A 27,832-nucleotide genomic window follows, 5' to 3' on the forward strand; every position below is an offset into this window, starting at 1 on the left:
CGGTGATGGAAGAAGTGAATGTTAAAGGTGGTGGATAGGGTATAAATCAAATGGGTTGCTTTGTCCTGGAAGAGCCTCTTGTGTGTTGTTGGAGCTGCATTCATCCAGGCAATTTCATTACACTCCTGACTTGTGCCTTGCAGATGGTTGATGGGCTTTGGGGAGCCAGGAGGTGAGTTACCTTCCACAAAATTCCTAGCCTCTGATTTGCTCTTGTAGCCACATTATTTATATGGCTGGTCCAGTTCAGTTTCTGGTCAATGGTATACCCCAGGACATTGATGGTGACGGATTCAACAATGGTAATGCCATTGGAATGTCAAGGGAAGATGATTAGATTCCCTCTTGTTGGAGATGATCATTGCCTGACACTTGTGTGGCTTGAATGTTACTTCCACTATCACCTCTAGCCTGAATGTTGTCCAGGTCTTGCTGCATATGGTCATAGGCTTCATCAGCATCTGGGGAGCAGCAAATGGTGCTGAACATTGTGCAGTCATTGGTGAACATCCCCGTCTCTGACTGCATGATGGAGGGGAGATCATTGATGAAGCAGCTGAAGATGGTAGGGCCTAGGACATAACCCTGAGGAAATCCTGCAGTGATGTCCTGGACTGAGATGATTGACCTCCAACAACCGTCAGCACCTTCATTTGTGCTAGGTATGACTTCAACTAGTGGAGAGTTTTCTCCCTGATTCCCATTAACTTTAGTTTTGCTAGGGCTTCTTGATGCCACACTTGGTCAAATGCTGTGTTGATGTCAAGGGCAGTCACTGTTGCCTCATCCCTGGAGCTCAACTCTTTGATCCATGTTTGGAGCAGGCTATAATGAGAGCAGGAGCTGAGTGACAATGGCTGAACCCAAACTGAATGCCAGTGAAAGGATTATTGCTGAGCAAATGCTGCTTGATAGCACCATCAATGACTTCTTCCATCATACTGAGAGTAGATTAATGGGGTGGATTGGATTTGACCTGCTTTTTGTGGACAGGACATACCTGGGTAATTTTTCACATTGCTGGGTAGATGCCAGTGTTGTAGCTCGACTGGAACAGCTTGGCTAGGTGCAGATCTTGTTCAGGAGCACAAGCCTTCAGTACTATTGCTGTAATGTTGTCAGGGCCCATAGCCTTTGCAGTATCCAGTGCCTTCAGCCATTGCTTGCTATGACGTGGAGTCAGATGATGTGGTTGAAGACTGGCATCTGTGATGCTGGGGACCTCGGGAGAAGGCTGAGATGGACCATCCACTTGGTTCTTCTGGCTGACGATGGTGCAAGTATTTCAAAATATCTTTTGCACTTATGTGCTGGGCTCCCCTATCATTGAGGAGGGGATATTTGTTGAGCCTTCCTCCTCCAGTTAGTTTAATTGTACACCACATTCATGACTGGATGTGACATGTTTGTAGAGCCTGGATCTGAACAGTTGGTTGTGAGATCGCTTAGCTCTGTGTACCGTATTCTTCTTCCGCTGTTTGACATGGAAGTAGACTTGTGTTGTAGCTTAAACAGGTTGACATCTTATTTTTAGGTATGCCTGGTGTTGCTCCTGGCATGCCCTCCTGCACTTGTTATTGAAGCAGTGTTGATGATGATGGTAGAATGGGGTTTATGCCAGGCCATGTGGCTGCAGATCGTGGTTGTATACAATTCTGCTGCTGTTGATGGCCCACAGTGCTTCATGGATGCCCAGGTTTGAGTTGCTAGATCTGTTTGAAATCTAGTTCATTTAGCACAGGGGTAATGCTGCACCACAATAGAGAGTATCCTCAATGTGAACAGGAATTCATCTTCACAAGGACTGTGCAATGGTATTGCCTACAAATACTGTCATAGACAGATCAGTTGTGACTAATAAGTTGGTGAGAATGAGGTCAAGTAGCTTTTTCCCTCTTGTTGGTTCCCTTATCACCTGCCACAGACCCAGTCCAGCAGCTATGTCCTTTAGGACTTGGCCAGCTCGGTCAGTAGTGGTGCTACCGAGCCTCTCTTGGTGATGGACATTGATGTCCCCCACTGAGAGTACTTCCTGTTCTTTGCCACCCTCAGTGCTTCTTCCAGTTGGTGATCAACATGGAGGGGTACAAATTGATCAGTTGAGGGGTGGTATGGTAATCAGCAGGATGTTTCTTTGCCCATGTTTGACTCGATGCCATGAGCATTCATGGAGTCCTGAATCAATGTTGAGGACTCCCAATGTAACTTGCCCCAAACTATATACCACTGTACTACCACCTCTGGTGAGTCTGTTCTGCCGATGGGACAGGACATACCCAGGGGTGGTGATGGTGGTATATAGAACATTGCTTCTAAGGTATGATTCCGTGAGTATGACTAATGGCAGGCTGTTGCTTCATTATTCTATGGGCAGCTCTCCCAATTTTTGCATAAGCCCCCAGATGTTAGTAAGGAGGACTTTGTAAGTTCAACAGGGCACAGTGTGTGCCGTTATCGTTTCCAGTGCCTGGGTCGATGCTGAATGGTCTATCAGTTTCATTCCGTTTTGTCTTTTTTGTAGCGGTTTGGTAAAACTTAATGTCTTGCGATTTCAGAGTCAACCACATTACTGTGGGCCTGGAGTCACATGTAGGCCAGACCAGGTAAGACGGCAGATTTTCTTCTCTAAAGGTCATTAGTGAACCAGATGGATTTATTAGAACAATCAAGAATGGTTTCGTGGTCATCATTAGGCGAACTTTTAATTCCGGATTTATCAATTGAATCTAAATTCTATCAGATGCTGTGATGGGATTTGAACGCTTGTCCCCAGAACCGTGTCCCAGGCTATTCCGGAGCCTCTGGATTATTAGTCAAGTGATTTTATCACTATGCCACTACCTCCTGGTGATCTCATTGAAGCAGACAAGATCCTGGGAGGACTTGACAGGATAGATTTTGAAAGGATGTTTCCCCATGTGGGAGAGACTACAACCAGGGAACACAGTTTAAAAATAAGGAGTCTCCCAAGTAAAACAGCGATGAGGAGAAACTTTTTCCCTGAGGGATGTGAATCTTTGGAACTCTACCCCAGAGAGTGGGGGAGGCAGGGTCAATGAATATTTTTAAGGTAGAGGTAGATAGATTATTGGCCAATAACGGAGTCAAAGATTATTGGGAGTAGATGGAATGTGGCGTTGAGGTTACAATCAGATCAGTTCTGATCTTATTGAATGGCGGAGCAGGCTCAAGCTGTCGCAAGGTCTAGACCTTGCTCTTAAATCATATGTTCATATGTTCAGCTACTCTACAAAATCACTGACTTTGCAGTGGCTTGTCAAACATACGGTATGGGCAGCTTTCAGTCAAGAGTGTGTTTCTTCAGGGCTGCCAATTCCATTTAGCTCAGTTGTCAGGCTAATTCAAAATGCTGCAGCCCAATGCAGTAAGACTTGAACAACATTCAGGCTTGGGCTGATAAATGGCAAGTAACATTCGCACCACAAGTGTCAAGCAATGACCATCAAGAGAGAATCTACCCTTGAAATTCAATGGCATCACCATCACTGAATCCTCCACTATGAACATCCTTGGAGGGGGATACCATTGACCAGAAACTGAACTGAACTGGAACAGCCATATAACTACTGCTTTTACAAGAGCAAGTCAGAGACTGGTAATTTTGCAGAGCGTAACTCACCTCCTGACTCCCCAAAGTCTGTCAAACATCTACAAGGCACATGTTATGACTGCGATTGAATACTCTCCACTTGCCTGGATGAATGCAGCTTCAACAACACTCAAGAAGCTTGACACCATCCAGCACAAAGCTTGATTGGCACACCATCCACCAACTTCTGCATTTACTCCCTCCACCACTGATGCACAGTGGCAGCAATGTGTACCATCTACAAGATGCACTGCAGCAACTCACCAAAGGTCCTTGACAGCACCTTCCAAATCCACGACCTCTACCACCTAGGAGGACAAGGGCAACAGATGCATGGGAACGCCACCACTTGCAAGTTCCTCTCCCAGTCACCCACCATCCTGACTTGGAACTATATTACCATTCCATCACTGTCGTTGGACCAAAATGCTGGATCTCCCTCCCTAACAGCACTGTGGATGTTCCTACAGTACAGGGACTGCAGCAGTTCAAGAAGGTAGCTCACCACCATCTTCTGTGGTAATTAGGGATGGGCAATAAGTGCTGGCCTAGCCAGCAACGCCCATATCTGTGAAAGCATTAAAAAAATTCCAATTAAAAATGAGAGAAAATGCAATAAAATTCAACTTCATGCAGCACTTGTGAGATACACATAATATTGTGTAACAGTACAATTTCAGTACTCTGGATATTCTCAATTCCATATCAGGCATACAGCTCAAGGGGCTCTGCAGAGTTTCCAGCCTCTCGGTGTAATGTGGCTGAAAGCTTTAGACTGCATTCTTTCCCCGATGCGTGGCAGCTCCCCTAAGCTTTAGTGTGTCCCTCACGACATCATTCTGGACAGTGGAATATTCCAGTCTGCAGCTCTTGGTCGAGGATGACTCTTTGTAAAGCAAGGCCAGTAAATTTCGAACAGGCCAAAGAGCATCTTTCATTGAGTTTGTGGTCCTCCTGCCACAGGTGAAATTTATCTTGGCGTGTATCCCTGGGAATAGCTTATAGAGCACTGAGTCTTGCCCGGGATGAACCTCGACAACAACCACTGCATCTTACTCGAGACCTCCTTTGCAAAGGCAGGCTCCTGATGGAGATGGACAGCAGCATCTTCCCCACCACATTCATTTCAGGGCAAAGTGCGGAGGGGATGAGACTCAGGCCATATCGGAAGGTTCTGATGGAGAAGGACGTTCTCACCACCATCCAAGCTATGTCATGGTGCTTGTTTGCAAGTTCTGACAATGAGGGATTCTGCCAAATGATTTTGACAGTCTGCTCAGCGAACCACTGAACAGGATCTACCATTTCTTTCTCCCAAAGGGTCTCAAGGACCACAGCCTATGGACTTGAGATGTTTTTCTGCGTAAGCTTATCCACGAGAAATAGATGGTACGGCACAATTCCACTGCTTGGAGCATTCCACGGCAACGTGGTCAGACCTATCCTTCACAACAGCAGAGACAGATAGAACCTCAGCACATGGGACACAAACACCAAGTGTCACTAAGAGCCTACTCAAAGCTTGATGCAGCTGCACACAAGGTGGCCACCAGGATGAGTTCTCCTTTATCTGGAGGTTTGTACATCACCTCCCTGTGAACGTGGTCCATTTTTGACCTCCCGATGAAGCGAAGATAGCTCGGGTGATCACCACAGCGCAAGAGTGAGAAACGGGCCATGTGCAACAACACCAAGAGCACCTCACACCTGATGACCAGGTTCTTACCCACAATGGAGTGGATGCTTCGTTCCCACATGCCCAGTTTTTAATTTACCATAGCTACTCACTCCTTCCAGTTTCTAGCACGTGCCCCGGTCCCCCAAACCATATTCCCAACACCTTCAGACCGTTTGACCCAGTGATGAAGGGGACAAAGGATCAGTCATCCAAGTTCCCAAAGAACATGGCCTCGCTTTTGCCGTGGTTTACTATGGCTCCTGAGGCCCAGTCAAACTGGTTGCAGATGCTCATCAATCTGCCCACCGACAACAGATCTGAGCAGAAGATGGTGATGTTGTCCATGTACAGGGAGGCTTTGACCTGAATGCTTTCCCTGCCTGGGAATGTCACCACATTACATCCGCATCCTTCCTCAGCAAAAAGATCGATACATCACACGACCAGGACAGGGGAGAGAGAGCAGCCCTGCCCGACTCCAGATTTTATCAGAAATCTTTCCAATTCCCATCCATTGATGGAAACTGCACGACTGCTGTTTGTGTAGAGCAACGGCGTCCAATTGTAGATTGGAACTCCATTGGACCACCGAACCCTATTTTGGACAGCACATCCATCATGCATATGTCCAATATTCTGTTAAAGGCCTTTTCCTGTTCCAGACTGATGAGGCAGGTATCCAGCACCCTGTCCTGCACATTGCCTTGCCCTACTCAAGGAGATGATTGCATATCGGAGGTCTTCCTGCCAGGTATCAGTCAAGATGATGTCAGCAACATAATTGACTTTGAAGAGTATCATAACTATGTCTGATTCAGCCCAGAGCAAGCATCCAGGAGTATGCGTATTATACCAGGGGTTACTGAAAGTTGAATAAGAAATAAAAATAATCAATGAACTCTCTCTGACCCAAGACAGAGAGATCAATGAAAGCATTCCGACCATTGGCTAAGATCATCAAACTCAATGCAGTCAAATTGGACTTAAGTCAATGACTCTAGAACAAAGGCAATGCATTTATTTACTAAATTGTCAAGGGAGTCTCCTGTTTTAGTTACTTAAGTTTCTGAACTTAAGTACTTCAGTTTTACTTACTGAGATATACACAAAACAGACTCCACTTCTCCAAACTTTTCCACAGCTAAAATGTACTGCACCACACTGATTGCTTCAAAGGATTATTTGTTAATTCTGCTGATAGATGTTTGGATGGAATGTCATTGTTGCCAGTTCATTGTACAACGATAACGAATGGTAGGTATCATTAGTATCATGGAGGGGAGTTAATTTAAACAGCATTAATTTCTCCTTTCACCACCCATCCGTAAAAGAAAAGTGTTTGGATTTGTTTCCCCCATGTTTCCCAACCCCTCAGTTTTGGTGTGATCCAATTTTCTATTAATAACCCCACAGCAAACTCAATGTAGGATGAACTCAAAGGGTTAGTTTATTTACATACACTCAAAACACGGGAGGAAGGTTGCAACGTTGCCTCCATTGCATTCATGCAGCAAAAGAGGGATTGGGAAAAGAAAGATTTACAGTGCAAAGACCACAGAGAAAAGAAATAGTGTTTTACATTGGTTCCAGAGCGCCAAATCAAGTCCAATGGTGTTCCTTTGCTGAGTCGGCGGGCTGAAAATCAATATTGCATGATTCACTTTTCCGATGGTGTTGACTTCACACGGGGAGATAGGCATGCAGAAATGAATCAGTCTTGTAGGTGATGGTATAGAAGTTCCAGCAGAAACAGTGTAAATGGGGCCAGGTATTCAACCTGGGCAGAGCTTCTTTTCTGTGAGGCTGTTTGTAGGATGGTACAATGGCAGACTAACCTTGCAGTTCCACAAGGCAATATAGCTGACTCCACAAACTACGGGTCCATGTCACATGACTCCAAGTCTCCACACCACCTTTGACAAAGGTGTATCCCTCATCTGAGTCCCCGAGATGGTTAAATGTCTCAACCATTAAGAACTGAAAGGAAGGTTGCAGGGCCCTTTGTACTACCAGATGAGTAGATTCCAGTTGGCCAACCTGGTTTATGAAATGCAAGATGGCCTTTGTGCAGCTCTCTTTGAATTTGGTCTGTGCAGCCCACTAGGGATTACAAGGTGCAAGTCTCCCTGATACTGCCAGGTAACTCCTTCTGTTTGAGGGTCACAGACAGACAACACTTCAGCCATTTTATAAAAGATCTTTGTCCACTTTTTAAATTTTAGAAATAGACATGAGGATAAGGTCTTAGTTTCCTCACATCAGCATGTCATCTAACGCATGTATTTTTCTGCAGGATTTCCATTTGAATAGAGTGAACCTGGAAGAAACCCCAGGACTAGAAAATTCCCCTGCAGGGGCTAGACCAAAGAAAAGAAATAAAAAAACCTATGACTTAACAGCTGCTGATAATTTTTGGCAAAGACACAAAGGCAGGTAATGCACTTTGGGATTTTGTTGTATTAATGCTTTCATGAAGAAATATTAACAGAAATATTTAAATTATGCATAATGCATCAATATCACAAGTATAATCTGTATATATTACTTGTAGATCAATGACATTGCTCATGGTGAGTTAGAGAATTTTCTGTTTTATAGCAATCAGGATATTTGTCATATAGAGTGTAACATTTAGAGGCAGAGAGTTTACCATCATTGACTAAGTCAAATTTCATTTTTATGTACTCTGAGCATTCTACTGGCGCTTTCTGGATTGAATGCCATGACTCTGAACATTGTTCTGAGAAAGCTGTAAATAAGTGGTTTGTATATATACCTACCTGTGTATTTAGTTTTTATCTGTCGTCTGAATAGTGTTAAGTAGAACTTGGCTATAACCTTGTGCTTTGTCACTTGGGATGATCCTCGGCTTTGGCAGCATTGAGAATATTCTTGGGACTTGCCCTTCCTGTGGGGAAGCATCTGTGTCAGGTAAGAGGAAAGTGTCTTTCCTCTTATGGCAAGCCTGAGATTGAGAGTTCACATTATGGGGAGATTTGAAGTTGTTCTACATATTTTTCACTTGAACTGTGAATTTGCACATTTGTCATTTATTCTTGCCAATGGTTATGTTATGAATCCCCGACCTCTTGTTATGTAGTCCTTTTCCAGAAGTAGCTGAATCAGTGCAACAAGAACTGGATTCCTACAGGACACAAGAAGATGAAGTCAAACACTTAAAGAGCATCATGGTAAGGAGGTAGTCCTTTATATACATAAATAAGGTGTATACATTAAGGCCGGGATTTTCCGGCCTCGTCATGTGGGAGATTTGGCGGTCCAGCCAAAAGTCAATTGACTTTCGGTGGGGCCGGAAAATCCCACCCAACCGCATCCACCCTGAATGAAACAGTCAAGCATGTAAACTTCTCTAACCACAGCAAAACTCTATTATCAGCCAGGAAAAGAGACTGAAATTCATTTCAGTTATTGTCCAATTTGAATGTCAAACATCCTCAGGACTCAAATCTATAACCACCTACTTAAGATGATATAATGGCATGCCACTTATCATCAAGAGCTCCTTTCCCCTTACTCCTATGGCACCTTCTGCTTTGAGTGCTTCACTCTGTGTCGCTCCTCATACCTCTCCTTTAAAACCTTGTCTACCAAACTCTCAAGCCACACTGAATTTTTCCCAGGATATCTTCCCTTCTTTCTTTCCCCAGTCTCTGAACCAGAGTTCTCATCCCAGTTTGTATTTTCAGTCACCTTGTTTTCTTATCTCTGAATTCACTGCCAGCCCTAGGTACTCTAGGTACCCCAAGGTAAGAAAGAAGGGTATATAAATGGTCAGGGGATAGAACAGCTATTGACTGTAAGTATTAAAAATAAAGTGAGAAGAGACTTTCATAAAAACAATCTAAATTGCCTGTACAGCAATATGCACAGCATCCAAATCAAAATGGGAACTGGAGGCTATAATTTGATAGAACAAGTGAATAGGGATAACTGAAACACAGCTACATAAAGAACAATAGTTAAATATTGCAGGTTATCACATAATTAGGAAGGAAGAAGCGTGTCTGGTAGCAGTACTAATTAGAGGTAACATGGAATAAGGGCCAATTAGGTACCATAGAGGTAATCTGTGTGTGGACCCAGAAGACATGGTACAGCCCTCAATGAATACCTTGCATCAGTCTTCACAAAGGAAAAAGATGACGCAGGTATAGACACCAGGGTGGAGGACTGTGAAATATTAGAGGAAATTAACATCAAGAGAGAGGAGGTACTAACAGGTTCGGTGGCCTTAAAAGTGGATAAATCAGCAGACTTGGGTGAGATGCATCCCAGGTTGCTGAGGGAGGAAAGGGATGAGGTATCAGGGATCCTGGCAGTAATTTTCAAATCCTCTCTGGCTGCAGGTGAAGTGCCAGAGGACTGGAGGACTGCTAACGTTGTCCCATTATTAAAAAAGGGAGGAAGGGACATTACAGACCAGTCAGTCCAACCTCAGTGGTGGAGAAGTTGCTAGAAAGAATTCTGAGTGACAGAATATATCTTCACTTGGAGAGACACGGATTAATCAGGGATAGTCAGCATGGATTTGTTAAGGGAAGGTCGTGTTTGACAAACTTGATTGAATTTTTTGAGGAAGTAACCAGGGGTATTGATGTGATCTACATGGACTTTAGCAAGGCTTTTGATAAGGTCCCTCATGGCAGACTGGTCAAGAAAGTGAGAGCCCATCGGACCCAAGGCAAAGTGGCACATTGGATCCAAAATTGGCTGAGAGGCAGGAAGCAGAGGGTGATGGCAGTGGGATGTTTCTGTGACTGGAAGTCTGTTTTCAGTGGGGTTCCACAGGGCTCGGTGCTGGGGCCCTTGCTCTTTGTGGTGTACATAAATGATTTGGACTTAAATGTAGGAGGTATGATCAAGAAGTTCACGGATGACACGAAATTGGTAGGGTGGCAAATAGTGAGGAGGATAACCGTAAACTGCAGGAGGATATCAATGGACTGGTCAGGCAGGTAGAGCAGTGGCAAATGAAATTCAACCCGGAAAAGTGTGAAGTAATGCACTTGGGGAGGGCTAACAAGGCAAGGGATTACACTATGAATGGTAAGACCCTGGGAAGTGCTGAAGATCAGAGGGAGCTTGGTGTGCATATCCACAGATCCCTGAAGGTGGCAGGGCAAGTAGATAAGGTAGTTAAGAAAGCATGCAGGATACTTGCCTTTATTAGCTGAGGTGTAGAATACAAGAGCAGGTAGGTTATGCTGGACAAAAACAGAAACAGAAATACCTGGAAAAACTCAGCAGGTCTGGCAGCATCGGCGGAGAAGAGCACAGTTGACGTTTCGAGTCCTCATGACCCTTCCACAGAACTAAGTAAAAATAGGAAAGGGGTGAAATATAAGCTGGTTTAAGGAGGGGGAGCTGTTGTTGGGACAAGCAGCCAGTGATAGGAGGAGATAACCAAAACATGTCACAACCAAAAGAACAAAGAAGTGTTGAAGGTGGTGATATTATCTAAAGGAATGTGCTAATTAAGAGTGGAGAGCAGGACAAGCAAGGTACAGATAGCTCTAGTGGGGGTGGGGTGAAATAAGACTAAAATAACATAAAAGGTATAGATAAACGATGGGTGGAAATACATTTAAAAATAATGGAAATAGGTGGGAAAAGAAAAATCTATATAAATTATTGGAAAAAACAAAAGGAGGGGGAAGAAATGGAAATGGGGTTGGGATGGAGGGGAGAGTTCAAGATCTAAAATTGTTGAACTCAATATTCAGTCCGGAAGGCTGTAAAGTGCCAAGTCGGAAGATGAGGTGCTGTTCCTCCAGTTTGCATTGAGCTCCACTGGAACAATGCAGCAAGCCAAGGACAGACATGTGGGCAAGAGAGCAGGGTGGAGTGTTGAAATGGCAAGCGACAGGGAGGTCTGGGTCATGCTTGCGGACAGACTGGAGGTGTTCTGCAAAGCGGTCACCCAATCTGCGTTTGGTCTCTCCAATGTAGAGGAAACAGTATTGGGAGCAACGCATGCAGTAGACTAAATTGAGGGAAGTGCAAATGACATGCTGCTTCACTTGAAAGGAGTTTTTCGGCCCTTGGACGGTGAGGAGAGAAGAAGTGAAGGGGTAGGTGTTGCATCTTCTGTGTTTGCATGGGGAGGTGCCGTAGGAGGGGGTTGAGGAGTAGGGAGTGATGGAGGAGTGGACCAGGGTGTCACAGAGGGAACGATCCCTACGGAATGCCGCTGGGGGGGGTGAAGGGAAGATGTGTTTGGTGGTGGCATCATGCTGAAGTTGGCAGAAATGGCGTAGGATGATCCTTTGAATGCGGAGGCTGGTGGGGTCATAAGTGAGGACAAGGGGGACCCTATCATGTTTCTGGGAGGGAAGAGAAGGTGTGAGGGCGGATGCACGGGAGATAGGCCGGACACAGTTGAGGGCCCTGTCAGTTACCCTGGGTGGAAAACCTCGGAACTGTATAAAACACTGGTTAGGCCACAACTGGAGTACTGCATGCAGTTCTGGTCACCACATTATGGGAAAGATGTGATTGTACTGGAGAGGGTGCAGAGGAGATTTACCAGGATGCTGCCTGGGCTGGAGGGCCTGAGCTACGAGGAAAGAATGGATAGGTGTCTTGAATCTATTAATTTATATAATATTGTTGGAAATTATTTTCTTAAAATAGAGGTTTAGTCTGTTGGATTAAAGCCAGTTAGTCTGGGTGCTTTGATATATTCCAGTTTTGAGATGTAAGGAAGGTAGAGTGCAGTTGCATTTTGTTGAATAGAACATACAAGAAAGGGATTGATATTTGGCACCTAGCTAGCAACGATCAAGCAATGTTTATATTATTAATAAAACTGGTACAATAAAAGTGGTTTTATTGCTCAAAGAAGTTCAAAGAAGAAGTTCAAAGGAGCTGGTGATACAATGAGAATTTGCATTCAAAGAGATGTGCTGGGTATAACAGACAGCAGTTTTGTATGTGCAGAGCAAAGGCATGTAACATCAAAGCCTGTAAGCCTACAACTGTCTGCACAGGAACCAAAGTGAAAGGAAACTCATTTTGAATTTGTAAGGTGAAAATGCTTTAGCTGGTGTACACTTAAAGTCTATGGGTTGCTGTTGCCTTAATGGTGATTAGTTTGGGAATTTGTTAAAAGTTGTGATAGTAGCAATTTGTAGCCATGTTTATATATTTAACTTGTGTAAATTAATAAATGTCTCATGTAGTTTGATATAAAAACCTCTCGTGAACTAGTGGTTTTATGCCTGAATTCAGAGTTGCATCTCAAAATATAGATTATGACAGTTTAAAGTTTCCCTCTGGGATTTTGAAATAACTCACCTTTACCAACTGCTGTATCATAACTCCTTGGAGCAATGAAAGTTGAGAGGGGACCTGATAGAGGTGAATAAGATTATGAGGGGCATAGATAGGTTGGATAGGAAGGCACTTTTTCCGTTAGTAGAGGGGTCAATATCCAGGGGGGATAGATTTAAGGTAAGAGGTAAAGGCTAAGAGGGAAGTTAAGAAGAAATTGTTTCACCCAGAGGGTGGTGGGAGTCTGGAACTCACTGTCTGAAAGGGTGGCTCGTAACATTTAAGAAGTATTTAGATATTCACTTGCGTTGCCATAGCCTCCAGGGCTATGGGCCAAATGCTAGAAAATGGGATTAGTGTAGTAAGATCTTTGTTGACTGGTGCGGACACAATGGGCTGAAGACCTCTATGAGTCTATAATTAACATTAAGAAAGAAACAATCTATCTGGATGAAAATAAATGATAAAAAAAATCAATCATGTAACTGAGGGTATTCTACAAACTATCTAATAGTGCAAGAGAATTGGAGGGTGGCAAATGTAACCCCACTATTTAAAAAAGGAGAGAGAGAAAAAACAAAGAATTACAGACCAGTTAGCTTAACATCAGTAGTGGGGAAAATGCTAGAGTCTATTATAAAAGACGTGGTAATAGAACACTTGGAAAGCTAATGCGGAATTAGACAAAGTCAACAGGGTTTATGAAAGGGAAATCATGCTTCATTAATCTGCTGGAGTTTTTTGAGGATGTAACTAGTAGAATAGATAAGGGAGAACCAGTGGATGTGGTGTATTTGGATTTCAAGAAGGCTTTTGATAAGGCCGCACATAAGAAGCTAGTGCGAAAAATTAAAGCACATGGGACTGGGGGTAATATACTGGCATGGATTGAGAATTGGTTACAGACCGGAAACAGAGAGTGAGAACAAATGGATCTTTTTCCGGGTGGCAGGCGGTGACTAGTTGTCTACAGCAGGGATCAGTGCTTGGGCCCCAGCTATTCACGATATATATAAATGACTTGGATGAGGGAACTAAATGCAATATTTCCAAGTTTGCTGATGACACAAAACTGGGCGGGGTTGTGAGAAGGATGCAAAGAGGCTTCAGGGCAATTTAGACAAGTTGTGTGTGTGGGCAAACACATGGCAGATGCAGTATAACATGGATAAATGTGAAGTTATATGCTTCGGTGTGACAAACAGAAAGGCAGAGTATTATTTAAGAGATGATATATTGGGAAATGTGGATGTACAAAGGGACCTGGGTGTCCTTGTATACCAGTCAATGAAAGTAAATAGGCAGGTGCAGCAAGCAATTAGGAAGGCAACTGGTATGTTGGCGTTCATTGCAAGAGGATTTGAGTTCAGAAGTAGGGATGTCTTTCTGCAGTTATACAGGGCCTTGGTGAGACCACACCCTGGAGTATTGCGTGCAGTTTTGGTCTCCCCACCTAAGAAAGGATTTACTTGCCATAGTGGAAGTGCAGCGAAGGTTCCCTAGGCTGATACCGGGGATGGCAGGACCATTGTATGAGGAAAGATTAGTTCGACTGGGCCTGTATTCGCTAGAGTTTAGAAGAATGAGAGGGGATCTGATTGAAACACATAAAATTCTAACAGGGCTGGACAGATTGGATGCAGAGAGGATGTTTCCTCTGGATGGGGAGTCTAGAACCAGGGGCCACAGTCTCAGGATAAGGGGCAGGCCATTTAGGACTGAGATGAGGAAAAATTTCTTCACTCAGAGGGTGATCAACTTGTGGAATTCTCTACCACAGAATGTTGTGGAGGCCAGGTCACTGAGTATATTCAAGAAAGAAATTGATTTTTTTGGATATTAAGGGCATCAAGGGCTATGGAGAGAAAGCTGGAATATGGCATTGAGATAGTGGATCAGTCATGATCATATTCAATGGTGGAGCAGGCTTGAAGGCCCGAATAGCCTACTCCTGCTCCTAGTTTTTATGTTTCTATGTTTCTAAATGTGTAAATAAATCTATGAAATGAGTGAAGGCATAGAATAATAGTCATGGGAGATTTCAACTAGCCCTCCAAATAAATTGGTGGCAAGGGGAATGTTGTTTTTATAGTGTGTGCAAGAGTCCTTTCATGCCCAGTACATAGCTCAAAAAGAGGACTAGTAATGAGAAATGAGCCAGAGCAACTAGACAAGTAAGCATGTGGGAACATCTAGGCATTAAACAACCACAACACAAGGTTGATGATGATGATCAAGAACAGAACTAGGAAAGATAAACTGGAGAAAGATATGGAGAAAGATAGAACAGCAGTGAGAACTTCACTGTAGAAATGTGGGAATTAGGAGCAGGAGTGGCCCATATGGTCCCTCGAACCTGCTTCGCTATTCAATATGACCTGATTTACCTCAACTCCATTTCCTCACTCACTTCCTATATCCCTTGATTCCCTGAAATGCCAAAAATCTGCTTATCTCAACCTTAAATATACCCAATAATCCATAACCATCCGGGGCAGATAATTCCAAAAGTTCTTAATCCGCTGAGTGAAGAAATTTCTCCTAATCTTGACCCTAATTGATTGACCCTTTATCCTGAGAACTCCCATGTTCTAGAAATTCCAGCCAGGGTAAGCAGCCTCTGTGTGTACCCTGGAAAATCCCTTCAGAAACTTGCATGTTTCTTAGAGACCACCTCTCGTTTTCCTAAACTCCAGAGAGTATAGGTCCAAATTACTCAGCCCATCAGAGGGCAGTCTTCTCTTCCCATGGACAGATCGAATGGACCTTCGCTGCACTGGCTCCAATACAGATTTCGATTATAAATAGATGAGCCCCTGGTCCTGACCCTTCCAGCAATCTGCTAGTTGCAGCCAGCTTGAAAGTACCAAGTTTGTTCCTACTCTCTGCTTCCTGTCTATTACCAATCCTCCATCCAATCTAATGTATTAATCTAAGTCCACGAGTCCTTATCTTGTGTATTGAACTTTTCTGTGTGTGAACTTTTGAATGCCTTTTAGAAATTCAAGTTCCTTTTTCATGTTATCGGGAAAGCAGTTATAGCTTGATGTTGAGATTAACAGTCCATTCAATGGCTTCAGCCAACACAGTCCGAATGGTTGTGATCAGTTCAATATACATGGAGGCGGCGGGTAAAACCCCCCAAAACAGCCCTGGAAAATTCAGTCAGGGGGTGACCAATGAGGGAAAAGTTGTCCCTGTATATGAAAGTGACAGAACCTGTGGGGAACTGCTCCTCCAATCACAGGTGGAGGTGGGGGGTGTTGGGAGGGAGGTGGGACAGAGAAGCTGCAGGTGGGAGGAAAGGAGAAGCTGTTGTGAGGAGGGGAAGGATGGTGAGGTGGTGGTGGGGGAGATGGTGAAAGAGAGGCTGCTGGGAGAGAACAGTTATAAATCTGTCGGCAAAGAGAGCAGAGTGCTCTTAACAGAGAACTCTGTTAAGAGAGCCAGGAAACTTAATTGGATGATTTTGTACTGAACTATTTTATCCCATAAGAAAGATTTGCATTTATGTATTATCACATCTTGCAGCATGTCACATACTTGAATTACTTGAGGTGCATTGACTGTGTTTCAGATAAGCGTGCATTCGTTTTGCAGATACTAGGCTCCCAAACAGTAATGAACGACTTGCAATTTTAGAGTGCTTTTTATTACATTAGTACATCCTAAAGTGTTTTACAGTCAATGAAATACTTTGGAAGTGTTGTCACTGCTGTAATGAAGGAAATCACAGAATCACACAGTGCAGAAGAGGCCCTTCGGCCCATTGAGTCTGCACTGACATGTGAGAAACACCTGAGCTACCTATCTAATCCCATTTACCAGCACTTGGCCCATAGCCTTGAATGTTCTGACGTGCCAAGTGCTCATCCAGGTACTTTTTAAAGAATGTGAGGCAACCCACCTCCACCACCCTCCCAGGCAGCGCATTCCAGATCGTCACCACCCTCTGGGTGAAATAATTTTTACTCACATCCCCCCCTAAACCTCCTGCCCCTCACCTTGAACTTGTGTCCCCTCGTGACTGACCCTTCAACTAAGGGGAACAGCTGCTCCCTATCCGCCCTGTTCATGCCTCTCATAATCTTGTACACCTCGATCAGATTGCCCCTCAGTCTTCTCTGCTCCAGTGAAAACAACCCAAGTCTATCCAACCTCTCTTCATAACTTAAATGTTTCATCCCAGGCAACATCCTGGTGAACCCTCTCTGTACCCCCTCCAGTGCAATCACACCCTTCCTATTTTGTGGCGACCAGAACTGCACACAGTACTCCAGCTATGGCCTCACCAAGGTTCTATACAGCTCCAACATGACCTCCCTACTTTTGTAATCTATGCCTCGATTGATAAAGGCAAGTGTCCCATATGCCTTATTCACCACTCCACTGACATGACCCTCCGCCTGCAGAGATCTATGGACAGACACGCCAAGGTCCCTTTGTTGCTCAGAACTTCCTACTGTTCTGCCGTTCATTGAATACTTCCTTGTCAAATTACTCCTTCCAAAGTGTATCACCTCACACCTTTCAGGGTTAAATTCCATCTGCCACTTATCTGCCCATTTGACCATCCCATCTATATCTTCCTGTAGCCCAAGACACTCAACCTCACTGTTAACCACCCGGCCAATCTTTGTGTCATCCGCAAACTTACTAATCCTACCCCCCACATAGTCATCTATGTCGTTTATATGAATGATGAATAACAGGGGACCCAGCACAGATCCCTGTGGTACGCCACTGGACACTGGCTTCCAGTCACTAAAGCATCCTTCTGTCATCACCCTCTGTCTCCTACAACTAAGCCAATTTTGAACCCACCTTATCAAATTACCCTGTATCCCATGTGCATTTGCCTTCTTTATAAGTTTCCCATGTGGGACCTTGTCAAAGGCTTTGCTGAAATCCATATAAACTACATCAACTGCACTACCTTCATCTACACACCTGGTCACCTCCTCAAAAAATTCAATCAAATTTGTTAGGCATGACCTCCCCCTGACAAAGCCATGCTGACTATCCCTGATCAAACCTTGCCTCTCCAAGTGGAGATAGATTCTCTCCTTCAGAATTTTCTCCCGTAGTTTCCCTACCACTGACGTGAGGCTCATTAGTCTGTAGTGGCTTATCTCTACAACCCTTCTTAAATAGCCAAACCACATTAGGTGTTCTCTAGTCCTCTGGCACCTCCCCTGTGGCCAGAGAGGAATTAAAAATTTGAGTCAGAGCCTCTGCGATCTCCTCCCTTGCCTCCCTCAGCAGTCTGGGACACAAATCATCAGGACCTGGAGATTTGTCCACTTTTAAGCCTGCCAACACCTCCAATATCAATTTGCTCAAGAACCTCAGTCTCTCTCCCTGAATCCCATACTTTCATCCTCATTCTTTTGGGTGAGGACGGATGTGAACTTTTGTAATGAGGTAAATGATGTATTCATTTAGGAGAGCCTAGGACTAGGGAGTCCCTGAAAACCAAAAAGCAGCCGCTGAAAATCAAAAAGTGGCCTATGAGAAAAGAGGAGTACTTGGTGGTGCAGGGGAGAAAATATTATTTTTACCCCTGGCTGTGATGCCACCTGGAATGGACCTTTCAGGGCAAAAGTTTATCATATGGGCAATGGTCTGACTTGAATGACCACAGTCACAATTTGAGCTGTTCCTCATGTTTCACTTGTGGAGCAAATGGCCACATCTTCTCTGGCCTGTCCCCAGGGTAATCCAGTTTTTCTGTGGAAGGTTGAAACCTGGGGCTTCACCGCTTGGGTCAGTTACCAGGTTGTAGTTGGTGATGCTTGCATCAACTAGGGAGAAAGCCAGCAAGAGGTAGGTTGTCATCTGTGTTTGTAAGGTGTTGTATTTTCTAGTATAAACTGTGGGACCTCAGACAAATGCATGGTTTTTATTTTTGAGGCCCTGTAGCAATGGGAGTGCTTCATTAGCTGTCAGCTGCTGGTGTTCTTTGAGTAGAATGTTTTCCCTGCACACTTCAGGAGGTTCAATATGTGCTTTCACAGGAAGCCACTCGAGCTGTGTTAGTCTTAACATCCCAGAAATAATCCTCACGGTTTATCAACTTCAGGAGCCAGGTTGGATAGACCAGGGTGAGTCATGCAGGTGGTACCCGCCAGTTTCCGTATGAGATTCATTCTCATCTTGACCTTGGCTCCAGTGTTCTGAGGCGTTGCCAGTAGGTCAATGTACGGTCAAGATATTTTGGGATTGGGTCGTGAGTGAGTGGTCGGCCATAGAACAGGACATGAAGTTCTTTCCTGGCCTTCGGGTTGTTGAGCTGGAAGGCTGAGACAGCAGTCTTGGCAGTGTTTGGTTGAGGTCTCCATTTTCTAGTAGGAGGCTACCAAAACATACACATCTTCAGTGAGCATTCTTAATGTCCTAAGGTTCTTTATTCTAGAAAGCCAGGATTTCTCAAACTGGCAGCCACCAAATTTGTTCCCCAAGGCTTCAGAAAAACTTTTTTCCCCTGCTGGATCCTAGAAAGTGAAAGGGTCTTGGAAGAATACAGGGAAAATGAAGAACCTGATGTGACCACAGAATTTCTCAAGTCCCTTGATGAAAGATGCCTCATAAGATGGCGGGAAACAGCAGAAAAGATTGACTTCATGCACTCGAGCCAAAAGATGTGGCAATTCCTACGCCTCCTGGGAGCAGCCGAGCAATACCACCCCAGCAACCCAGAATCAACGCTGATGCCATCGCTTCACGAGCATGAATTCCCTATCACAAAGCCATGTTGACTTTGTCTGATCATGCTAAGTGATTTGTTAAGACTTAATAAATAGATTCCAGCATCTTCTCTACAACTGATGTCAGGGTAACTAGCCTGTAGTTCCCTGTTTTCTCACTCCCTTCTTTCTGGAATAACAGAATTATTCTCCTATGAGGACAGACATAAAAAATTTGTTCATTAAAGCTTGATTGACACTTCAATTTACACTTACTCTTAGTGTATCCACCCTCAATAAGATTTCTACTGATGCAAGAAAACATCTGTCTCCTAACCTGCGTAAGGCTTTTTGTACATTATCTTTGTAAGTTTAAGGTAAAGTACATTGGAGGGGGAACAGCAAATTTGAATTTTACTTGTTTATTAAGAAAGTGTCACTTGTATTTTTTCTTAAATATATGATCAAAAGTCATCTCATTTTAAGGTGCTACACTCCCCATAGAAATTTAGAACTGTTAAAAAGAGTTGAACTTCCAGTTGATAGCTGAAAGAATAACACAAGATTTCATATTTTAAAACTTTCAGTGTAACAAATGACTAAAAAAAAACCCTTTTTGTAAGCAACTTATAATTTAAACTGTAGTACCTACCACCCATCACACTCTCCACTGAATTACTGTTCTTTTAGTGATCAGTTTGCAGTGCCCCCTGCTTCCAATGGGCTTCCATATCCCCATTTCACTGCGTAATAACTTTGAGTGACTATCTCCAGGCGCATTCCTCGGTTTTAAGAGAGCTTCTTAAATCCACTAGCAGTAAGGCTTGTTCCAATAATTCTTCTCCTAGCATTACCGGAGCAAATCTCCCGGAATCCTTAGAAGGCTGCAGGATGTGTCTCTTTGTGTTGAGACTGTCTCCCTTTCGCATCCAGTTGTGGTAGCTCATAAATTCAAGCAGCCCTTTCTCTCTGCTGACCATACAGAACTACTGTCTGTCTGCAATATCCACTGATTTGTAGGGAAGCCTGTAACCTGATCCAAAAATGGCGTCCTCAGCCCAATTCACTGTGGCAGTGTGCAACATATATCTGGGTAGAAATGCTAATTAGCAATCCTTGACCCTAACTCCCTTTCATCTTAGAAGTAAGGGGACAGTTTTCTGCACAGCTATTTACAACCTGGTGCCTTTAACACCTTTCTGGGACTTTGGGAATCTCAGGCCAAAATTTTTCAGCCCCTCATGCTGACTGGATATTTCAGGCCTGCCGATGGGAAAGGAGATTTCAATGGCTCATCTGCCCTGCCGCAGAGGAATCTGCTGCAGGGGGCTGGAAGATTCCGGCCTCAGAGTCTACTCACTGCAAACCCAGAGACTGCTGCCATTGCCTCCAAGCACAAATACCTTGCACTTCCTTCTCAGTAAAATAATCTGAGCCTTCATTTGATCTCTAACAATCAAACCACCCAGGCTTACTGTCAGGTAGACTTCAGAACAGGTCATGTGTCCCCCTCCATTTACCCTAAATTTAAAGCTACAGTCCCAAAATATAGTAATCATAAAAACTTGCATATACATTCCCTTGCTGAAAGGTGGAAAAAGCTCTGTCTGGACATGGCTAGAAAACTCTTGAATCCCAACTCTCATTGCCACTATCTTTTGCTCCAACTACATGAAAGTAAATGTGCGTTGGAATTGAGGAGAAAAGAAACCATTCTGCAAATAAGATATAGAACAACTGGACTACAATCCCCTTCTTTGTAAAATTCATACATGGTATGTAAATGATTGAGAACTTAAGGAACTCAACCTGACAACATATGATCTATGGACTTCAATACAAAATGTAGAGTGCAACAGACCTTTCATTTTTATTTTGTAAATTAAGGAGACCTGCATTTGTAACATATTGTAATTATTTGTGTAATGAAATGTTCTGAACTTTGCTTTTAAATAATTTATTATTTTATACTTTATTTTTATTTTAATGATTGCCTAAAACTATGTTATGAATTATGATTGCTTGTTTTATTTGTATTGTCATCACAATTCGGCACATGTCACCATGATGATTTTTCAATAAAACAATTATCTACCTAATTTCACAATTGGAAGCTCATTGGAGACTGTGTAAGGCATTTCCTAAGCTTCTATAATAGATCAAATTTCAGATTCTGACCATGTCTGTGATTCTTGTTCCACAGGGATTGGAGGGAGAGGATGACGGTGCTATTAGCATGCTTTCTGATAATACTGCCAAACTTACGTCAGCAGTCAGGTGGGTATTCATATGAAAAGCCATTGTATTCATTAGTCTATATTTTTCCAAGTTAGCATTTGTAGACAGCTTATTTAGAAATAGTGCTTATTGTTAATAGATTGCTTATTGTTAAAAATAGCCATAGACCACACCTTAGATTTCAGTTTCAAGATAGATGGCATGGGGCCCAGTGATGTTGGACCAAATTGTAACAAACTGAATCCTTTGGCTCCAGATTTGTTATATGGCTAATCCGAAATTTCAGCTCTGCTGTTTCCCATGTGTTACGATCTCCATAGAGATTTGATCCTCTAGCTACGAGCTGAAAGAATAAACACAATATTTCACATTTTAAGGTGTTTTACTGTAAAACTGTCAAAAAACACTCTGAGCACTATTTTTGTAGGCAACTTTTAAACTACAGAAAGGAACTTTCTTATATACTTATCACAAGTCACACATTTCACTGAATTACAGTCCTTTTAGCAAACAGTCCACTCCCAGCTTCCAATGGGTTTCCGTATCCCTACTTCACCAAGTAGTAACTTGAATTATCATCATTGTGGGTCTTAGCTGAGGATGTCCTTGGTTAGGATTGAGAGAGACTGCTGGAGGCAAGGCAGTTGATAAACTTGAACTTTTATTAAACATTCTACTAGTTATATTTTCTCAAGATTTTCACTTGATTCTTTTAGGTTCTGATGCTCCCACTTCAGAGCACTTTTTCAGCCTACTCAAGACCTCTAAATAAGTTTGGAAATTCTGTCCTGAATTCTCTCAGTTTGTCTTGGCTTCCTAATTTGTCTACTTGATGGATAAGTTGTAGATCTGCAAGCTTTTTGGCTTAAGAGTGAACACTCTTGCTTATGGATCACGTACAAACGTTCTGTGATTTCCCTTCCTTTGTACTGAAGTGTAGCAGTCAACTATCCCATGAACTTCAGTTGAATGCCTCCTGGACAATGGAGTTGTATGGTCAGTGGCTGGAAGAAGTCTTGCTTTAGCCACTGTTCTGTGTTTGAAAGAACTGAAGTTCCCCCATTGTCTAATTTGAGGTTTGTTTTATGTCTGTTGACCATAATGCCTGCACTCCAATAGTTCCCATTAGATCCTGTAATTTCTCCCAGGAATGGCACTTCACTGTCTTTTATGCCTTGAAATTCTTCACTGTCTTTTATGTCTTCAACATTAGTTAGGCCACATTTGGAGTACTTTGTGCAGTTCTGGTTGCCACACTATAGGAAGGGTGTGATTGCATGAGAGAGAGTGCAGGGGAGATTCAAAAGATGTTGCCTGGGCTGGACCATTTCAGCTATGAAGAGAGACTGGGGTTGTTTTCCTTAGAGCAGAGAAGGCTGAGGGGGGACCTGATTGGGGTGTACGAAATTATGAGTGGCATAGATAAGAAGAATATTTTCCACTTATTGGAGGGGTCAATAACCAATAACATAGATTTAAGGCAAACAGCAGGAGGTTTAGAGGGGATTTGAGGGAAGTTTTTTTCACTTAGAGGGTGGGGGGTATCTGGAAAACTCTGCCTGAAAGGGTGGTAGAGGCCGGAACCTTCACAACATTTAAGAAGTATTTAGATGAACGCTTGAAATGCCAAAGCATACAAGGCTATGGGCCAAATGCTGGAAAACGGGATTAGAATAGGTAAGGACTTGATGACTGGCGCAGACACGAAAGGCCTCTTTCCCTGCTGTATAACTATGACTCTATGACTAAATTCTTGAATTCTACTTGCTTTAATTGGTTTCTCCTTGATTCATGAGCTAAGAGTTTTTTTTGCTGCAGCATACATCTTTTAAATGCCCTCTCCTCATTCAAGAATGGCACTCTGCATTTTTGGGGAAACATTCTTCTTGCTGATACAACCTTTTCCCGTCACAAGGACACTGAGTCATGGTGGCTATCTTTCACTCTTACTGTTACTTTTGTGTCCTGCAAACTGCACCGTGTCAGTTATTTTACTCCACAAAAGCTCCGTCACCTTGAATAAGTACATGATTTTGCTTTCTCATTTCTGCCTGCACAGCCTTTGATAGTGTTAAATCCTCCCTCAACTGTAAAAATTTGATAAAGCCTCCTCTAAGACTCCTACAGCAGTGCAATCCCAAATTCATCCACCTTCAGGGCTCCATTTTTGCAGTTCTCAACTAGTTGATGTAAATCGTTAAAGAAGGAATCTACACCATCTACTGGCCTTTGAGTATGTTAATGAACTTCACCCTTTCTATAATTGTGTTCCTTTTAAGGGTGAAATATATAGCAAAAGCTTTTAAAACATCTTTGTATATGCTATTCCTTTATTTATGCCCTGTCTGACCATCATGTAGCCTCTACTATTGCTTATAGTGTAGGGAAGGATACTAACTTGTTCCTTACCTGGCTTCTCTGCTAATCCTGAAGCGGTTCTATATCTGGTGAACTTACGTTGGCAGTTCTACTGCTTCTCTGTTTGATCTGGGTCTTCCAAGTGTTCAAAGCACTCTGGTAAGGCTAAGATTTTTTCCTCGGCTTTTCTTCACTCTAGCCTTCGAGTTATTTTGGTGTTTGGTCCCATGTTGTCCTTTACTTGTAGTTGTTTAGCTTGCTGCTTTTTCAGTCTTGGGATTTTTACTCGGTACTTTTTTCATTGTCTTTACCACTGTCACCATCTATTATCATCGTTGTGAATCTTAGCTGAGGTTATCCTTGGTTAGGATTAATAAAGACTGCTGGAGGCAAAGCTGTTGGTAAACTTTAACTTTTAATAAACATTCTTCTATCTACAGGATAAGGCTTAGTATAAGGCTTCACATAGAATACCTCTCAGCATACTCTGTTGCCATGTGACCTTACATCACTGATGATGTAGACTGGCTATTTACATTAACCCTCTACACTACAACCTTCTCCAGGCACTTTACTTAGTTTTCAGAGGGTTTCTTAAATCCACCACCAGCAGTAAAGTCTATTCTGTTGCCTCTTCTTTCTCCTGGCCATGCCAGGACAAATCTCTTGAAATCCTTAGAAGGCTGTAGTATTCATCTCTTTGACTAGAGACCATCTCCCTCCCACACCCAATTGTGGTAGCCCACAAAGTCGAGCAACCTCTGCTTACCATACAGAACTGCTGTGATATTTATTGATTTGTAGGGAAGCCTGTAACCTGATCTCAAAAATGGTTTCTTCTGCCCACTTTCCCCATGGCAATGTGAAATACAATCATGCATCCAGGTAGAAATGCTGAACGGTTTACAGTACATATGTTCATAACCTGAAACCTTCAACACCTTTCTGGGACTTTGGGAGACTCAGAGTATACCCATTGTCAACTCCATTGCCTCCAAGTATAAATGGCTTGCACCTTCTTGCCAGTGGGACAATCTAAGCCTTCATTTGAAGTGTATCAATCAAACCATCCAGGCTTACTGTTAGGCAGACTTCAGAATAGGTCACATGATCCCCTTCATTTACCTTAAATTTAAAGATGCAGTCCCAAAACATCATAATCTTTTAAATTGTAACACATGAGACTTGAAGACATGCAGTCATGTTAGGAGGGAGACCCAAGTCAGGAATCTTCATGCTGGCAATAAAATATAAGCCCAATGTACTTAGCATCTCATCACAGGACAACCTCCTCATCCCAGGGACTAATTTACTGAACTTTTCTGTGCTGCTCCAGTGTAAGTATTACCCTTCCTCAAATATGGAGACCAAAACTGCACATGGTATTCCAGGTATGGCCTCTTCAAAGCCTAGACAATTGCAGTAAGACCTCCTTATTCTTGTACTCCAATCTTCTTGCAACAAAGGCCAACATCCCATTTGCCTTCCTAATTGCTAAATGCAAACATTGCGTTCCTTATATAAGTACACCTAAGTCATAGAGTCATTATGGCACGGGAGGCTCTTCAGCCCGTCGTGTCCATGCCAAAATATATCCTTTATGAATTGTACATAAATTGCTGTGATGCTGAAGGAAAGTATGTGAATGGCCTACTTGCCAAATGACAGTAGAGCATTTTTTGGTAGCTGTAGCAATTTGAGAATTAGATGCTACTGAAGTAAGTTTCATTGTGGATTTATCAGTTTGGTAGGAAGAATGTGGAGAAACAATATAAAATAAAAGGTACATCTCCAAAGATGGTTCAGGTGCAGAGGGACCTAGGTGTATATGTGCATAAATCATTGAAAGTCATTGAACAGGCTGAGAGCGTGGTTAATAAAGCATACAGTATTCTCGGCTTTATTAACAGGGGCGTAGAATACAAGAGCAAGGATGTTAAGTTGAATTTATATAAGCCACTAGTTTGGCCTCAGCTGGAGTATTGTGTCCAGTCCTGGGCACCATACTTTAGGAAAGATGTGTCGGCATTGGAGAAAGTGGAGAAAAAATTCATGAGAATGGTTCCAGCGATGAGGAACTTGAGTTAAGAAGATAGACCGGAGACGTTGAGATTGTTTTCCTTGCAGGAGAGAAGGTTGAGAGGAGACTTGATAAAAGGATGCAAAATCAAGGGCAGAATTTTCTGCCTGTTGGGCAGGCGGACCCGACCCAATCTCCAGCGGGCAAAATGTTTCCAACAGCAAATTGATGGAAGGTGTCATCAACAGCTCTGTCAACTAAGGCCCGCCCGGTGGGAAGTGCTATGCGTTTCCTGTGCGAGCGGGGAGGGATTCCCCAAATGCGAGAGTGCGCTCTTTCACGCATGCGCATGAAAGAGTGCACATCTCCCTGAGACTAACTGCTGCTGACAGTTTTATAAACTTTAAAAATAGAAAAATAAAAAAATCCTTAACATGTCCCCTTCAAGTGACAATGTCACACGAGATGGGACATGTTAATAAATTTCACTGAAACTTTAATAAACTTTTTTAAGCCCAACATGAAACCTCATCCTGTCGGTGGATGAGGTTTCATGTTTTTTCAGAAGCTTGCTGGGGCTTCTGGCCTGCCTGCCAGCCTTAAGGTTGGACGGGCAGGTCCTTTAATTGTTTTAATTATTCTGTCAATGGCCTCAATTGGCCATTGACAGGTTGGCGGGCAGACAACTGATCTCGCTGTGCCCCCGCCTTCCTGAATATTTAAATGGGGCGGGGTGACGTCAGGGTTTCCCCCCCCCGACGTCATCCCACATCATTTTTGCATCAACGAACAGGCCCTGCCCCCTGTTCACCGACGGAAAAATTTAGTCCCAAGAGTGGTTTGGACAGGGTACATAAAGAGAAACTGTTCCCACTTGTGAAAAGATCAAGAACGAGAAGGCACAGATTTAAAGTAATTGACAAAAGAAGGCGACATGAGGCAAAACTTTTTCACATAGTGAATGGTTAAGATCTGGAATGTGCTGCTTGAGAGTGTGATGGAGGTAGGTTCAATCAAGGCATTCAAAAGACAATTAGATTGTTAATCTGCAAAGGAAGAATTTGCATGGCTAAAGACAGAAGGCAGGGAAGTGGCACTCAGTAAGTTGTTCATTCAAAGAGCTGGTACAGATATGATGGGCTGAAGTCTTTCTAAACGCCAACATTAGCAAATTTCAAGCTTTTGGAAAAATATTCTGCTTTTCTATTCTTACTACCAAAGTGAATAGCCTCACACTTCCCACATTGTACTTCATCTGCCAACTTGTTGTTCATTCACTTAACCTTGTCTGTAGCTCTTTGTTACCTCTTTGTGCCCTCCTCACAGCTTGACATTCCCTCCAATCTTTGTATCGTCTGGTTGTCCCTTGTTCAAAATCATTAATATAGTTTGTGAATAGCTATGCTGCAAGCACTGATCCTTGCAGCACATGGGTGGCTTAGCCAGTAGCACCACCCTTTGTTTTGGCAGGTCCCAGGTTCAAGACCTGCTCCAAAATTTGGCTGGCATTCATCTGGATTAAATTTTTCATCAAAGTGATGGAAGATGTTTCCAACGGCAAATTGATGGAAGGTGTCATCAACAGCTCTGTCAAGCAATGATTTGCTCACTGATGCTGAGCTTGGGTTCCACCAGAGTCACTCAGCTCCTGACTTCATTACAGCCTTGGTCCAAACATGGGCAAAAGAGTTGAACTCAAGAGGTAAGGTGAGAATGACTGCCCTTGACATCAATGCAGCATTTGACCGAGTGTGCAACAAAGAGCCCTAGCAGAACTGAAGTCGATGGGAATCAGAGGGAAAACTCTCCACCTTTGGAGTCATACTAGCATAAAGGAAGAGGGCTATGGTTGTTAGAGGTCAACCATCTCAGTCCATAGACATCACTGCAGGAGTTCCTCAGGGTAATGAACGAAGCTCAACCATCCACAGCTACATCATCAATGACCT

The 27,832-nt window shown here is 43.2% G+C and overlaps 1 protein-coding gene across 4 annotated transcripts in view; it reads left to right on the forward strand.

Annotated features, from left to right (window-relative positions):
* The window catches only part of scfd1 (sec1 family domain containing 1), a 247,864-nt gene that overhangs the window by 84,027 nt on the left and 136,005 nt on the right, over window positions 1-27,832 (forward strand). For all 4 annotated transcript variants that reach the window (XM_041214893.1, XM_041214895.1, XM_041214894.1 and 1 more), the window contains exons 11-13: window positions 7,582-7,721; window positions 8,389-8,479; window positions 21,471-21,544. In XM_041214893.1, the coding sequence (XP_041070827.1) occupies window positions 7,582-7,721; window positions 8,389-8,479; window positions 21,471-21,544 (305 nt within the window). The remainder of the gene's footprint in view (window positions 1-7,581; window positions 7,722-8,388; window positions 8,480-21,470; window positions 21,545-27,832) is intronic.

This window comes from Carcharodon carcharias, chromosome 20 (genome assembly GCF_017639515.1).
Source record: "Carcharodon carcharias isolate sCarCar2 chromosome 20, sCarCar2.pri, whole genome shotgun sequence".
Lineage (NCBI taxonomy): Eukaryota > Metazoa > Chordata > Chondrichthyes > Lamniformes > Lamnidae > Carcharodon > Carcharodon carcharias.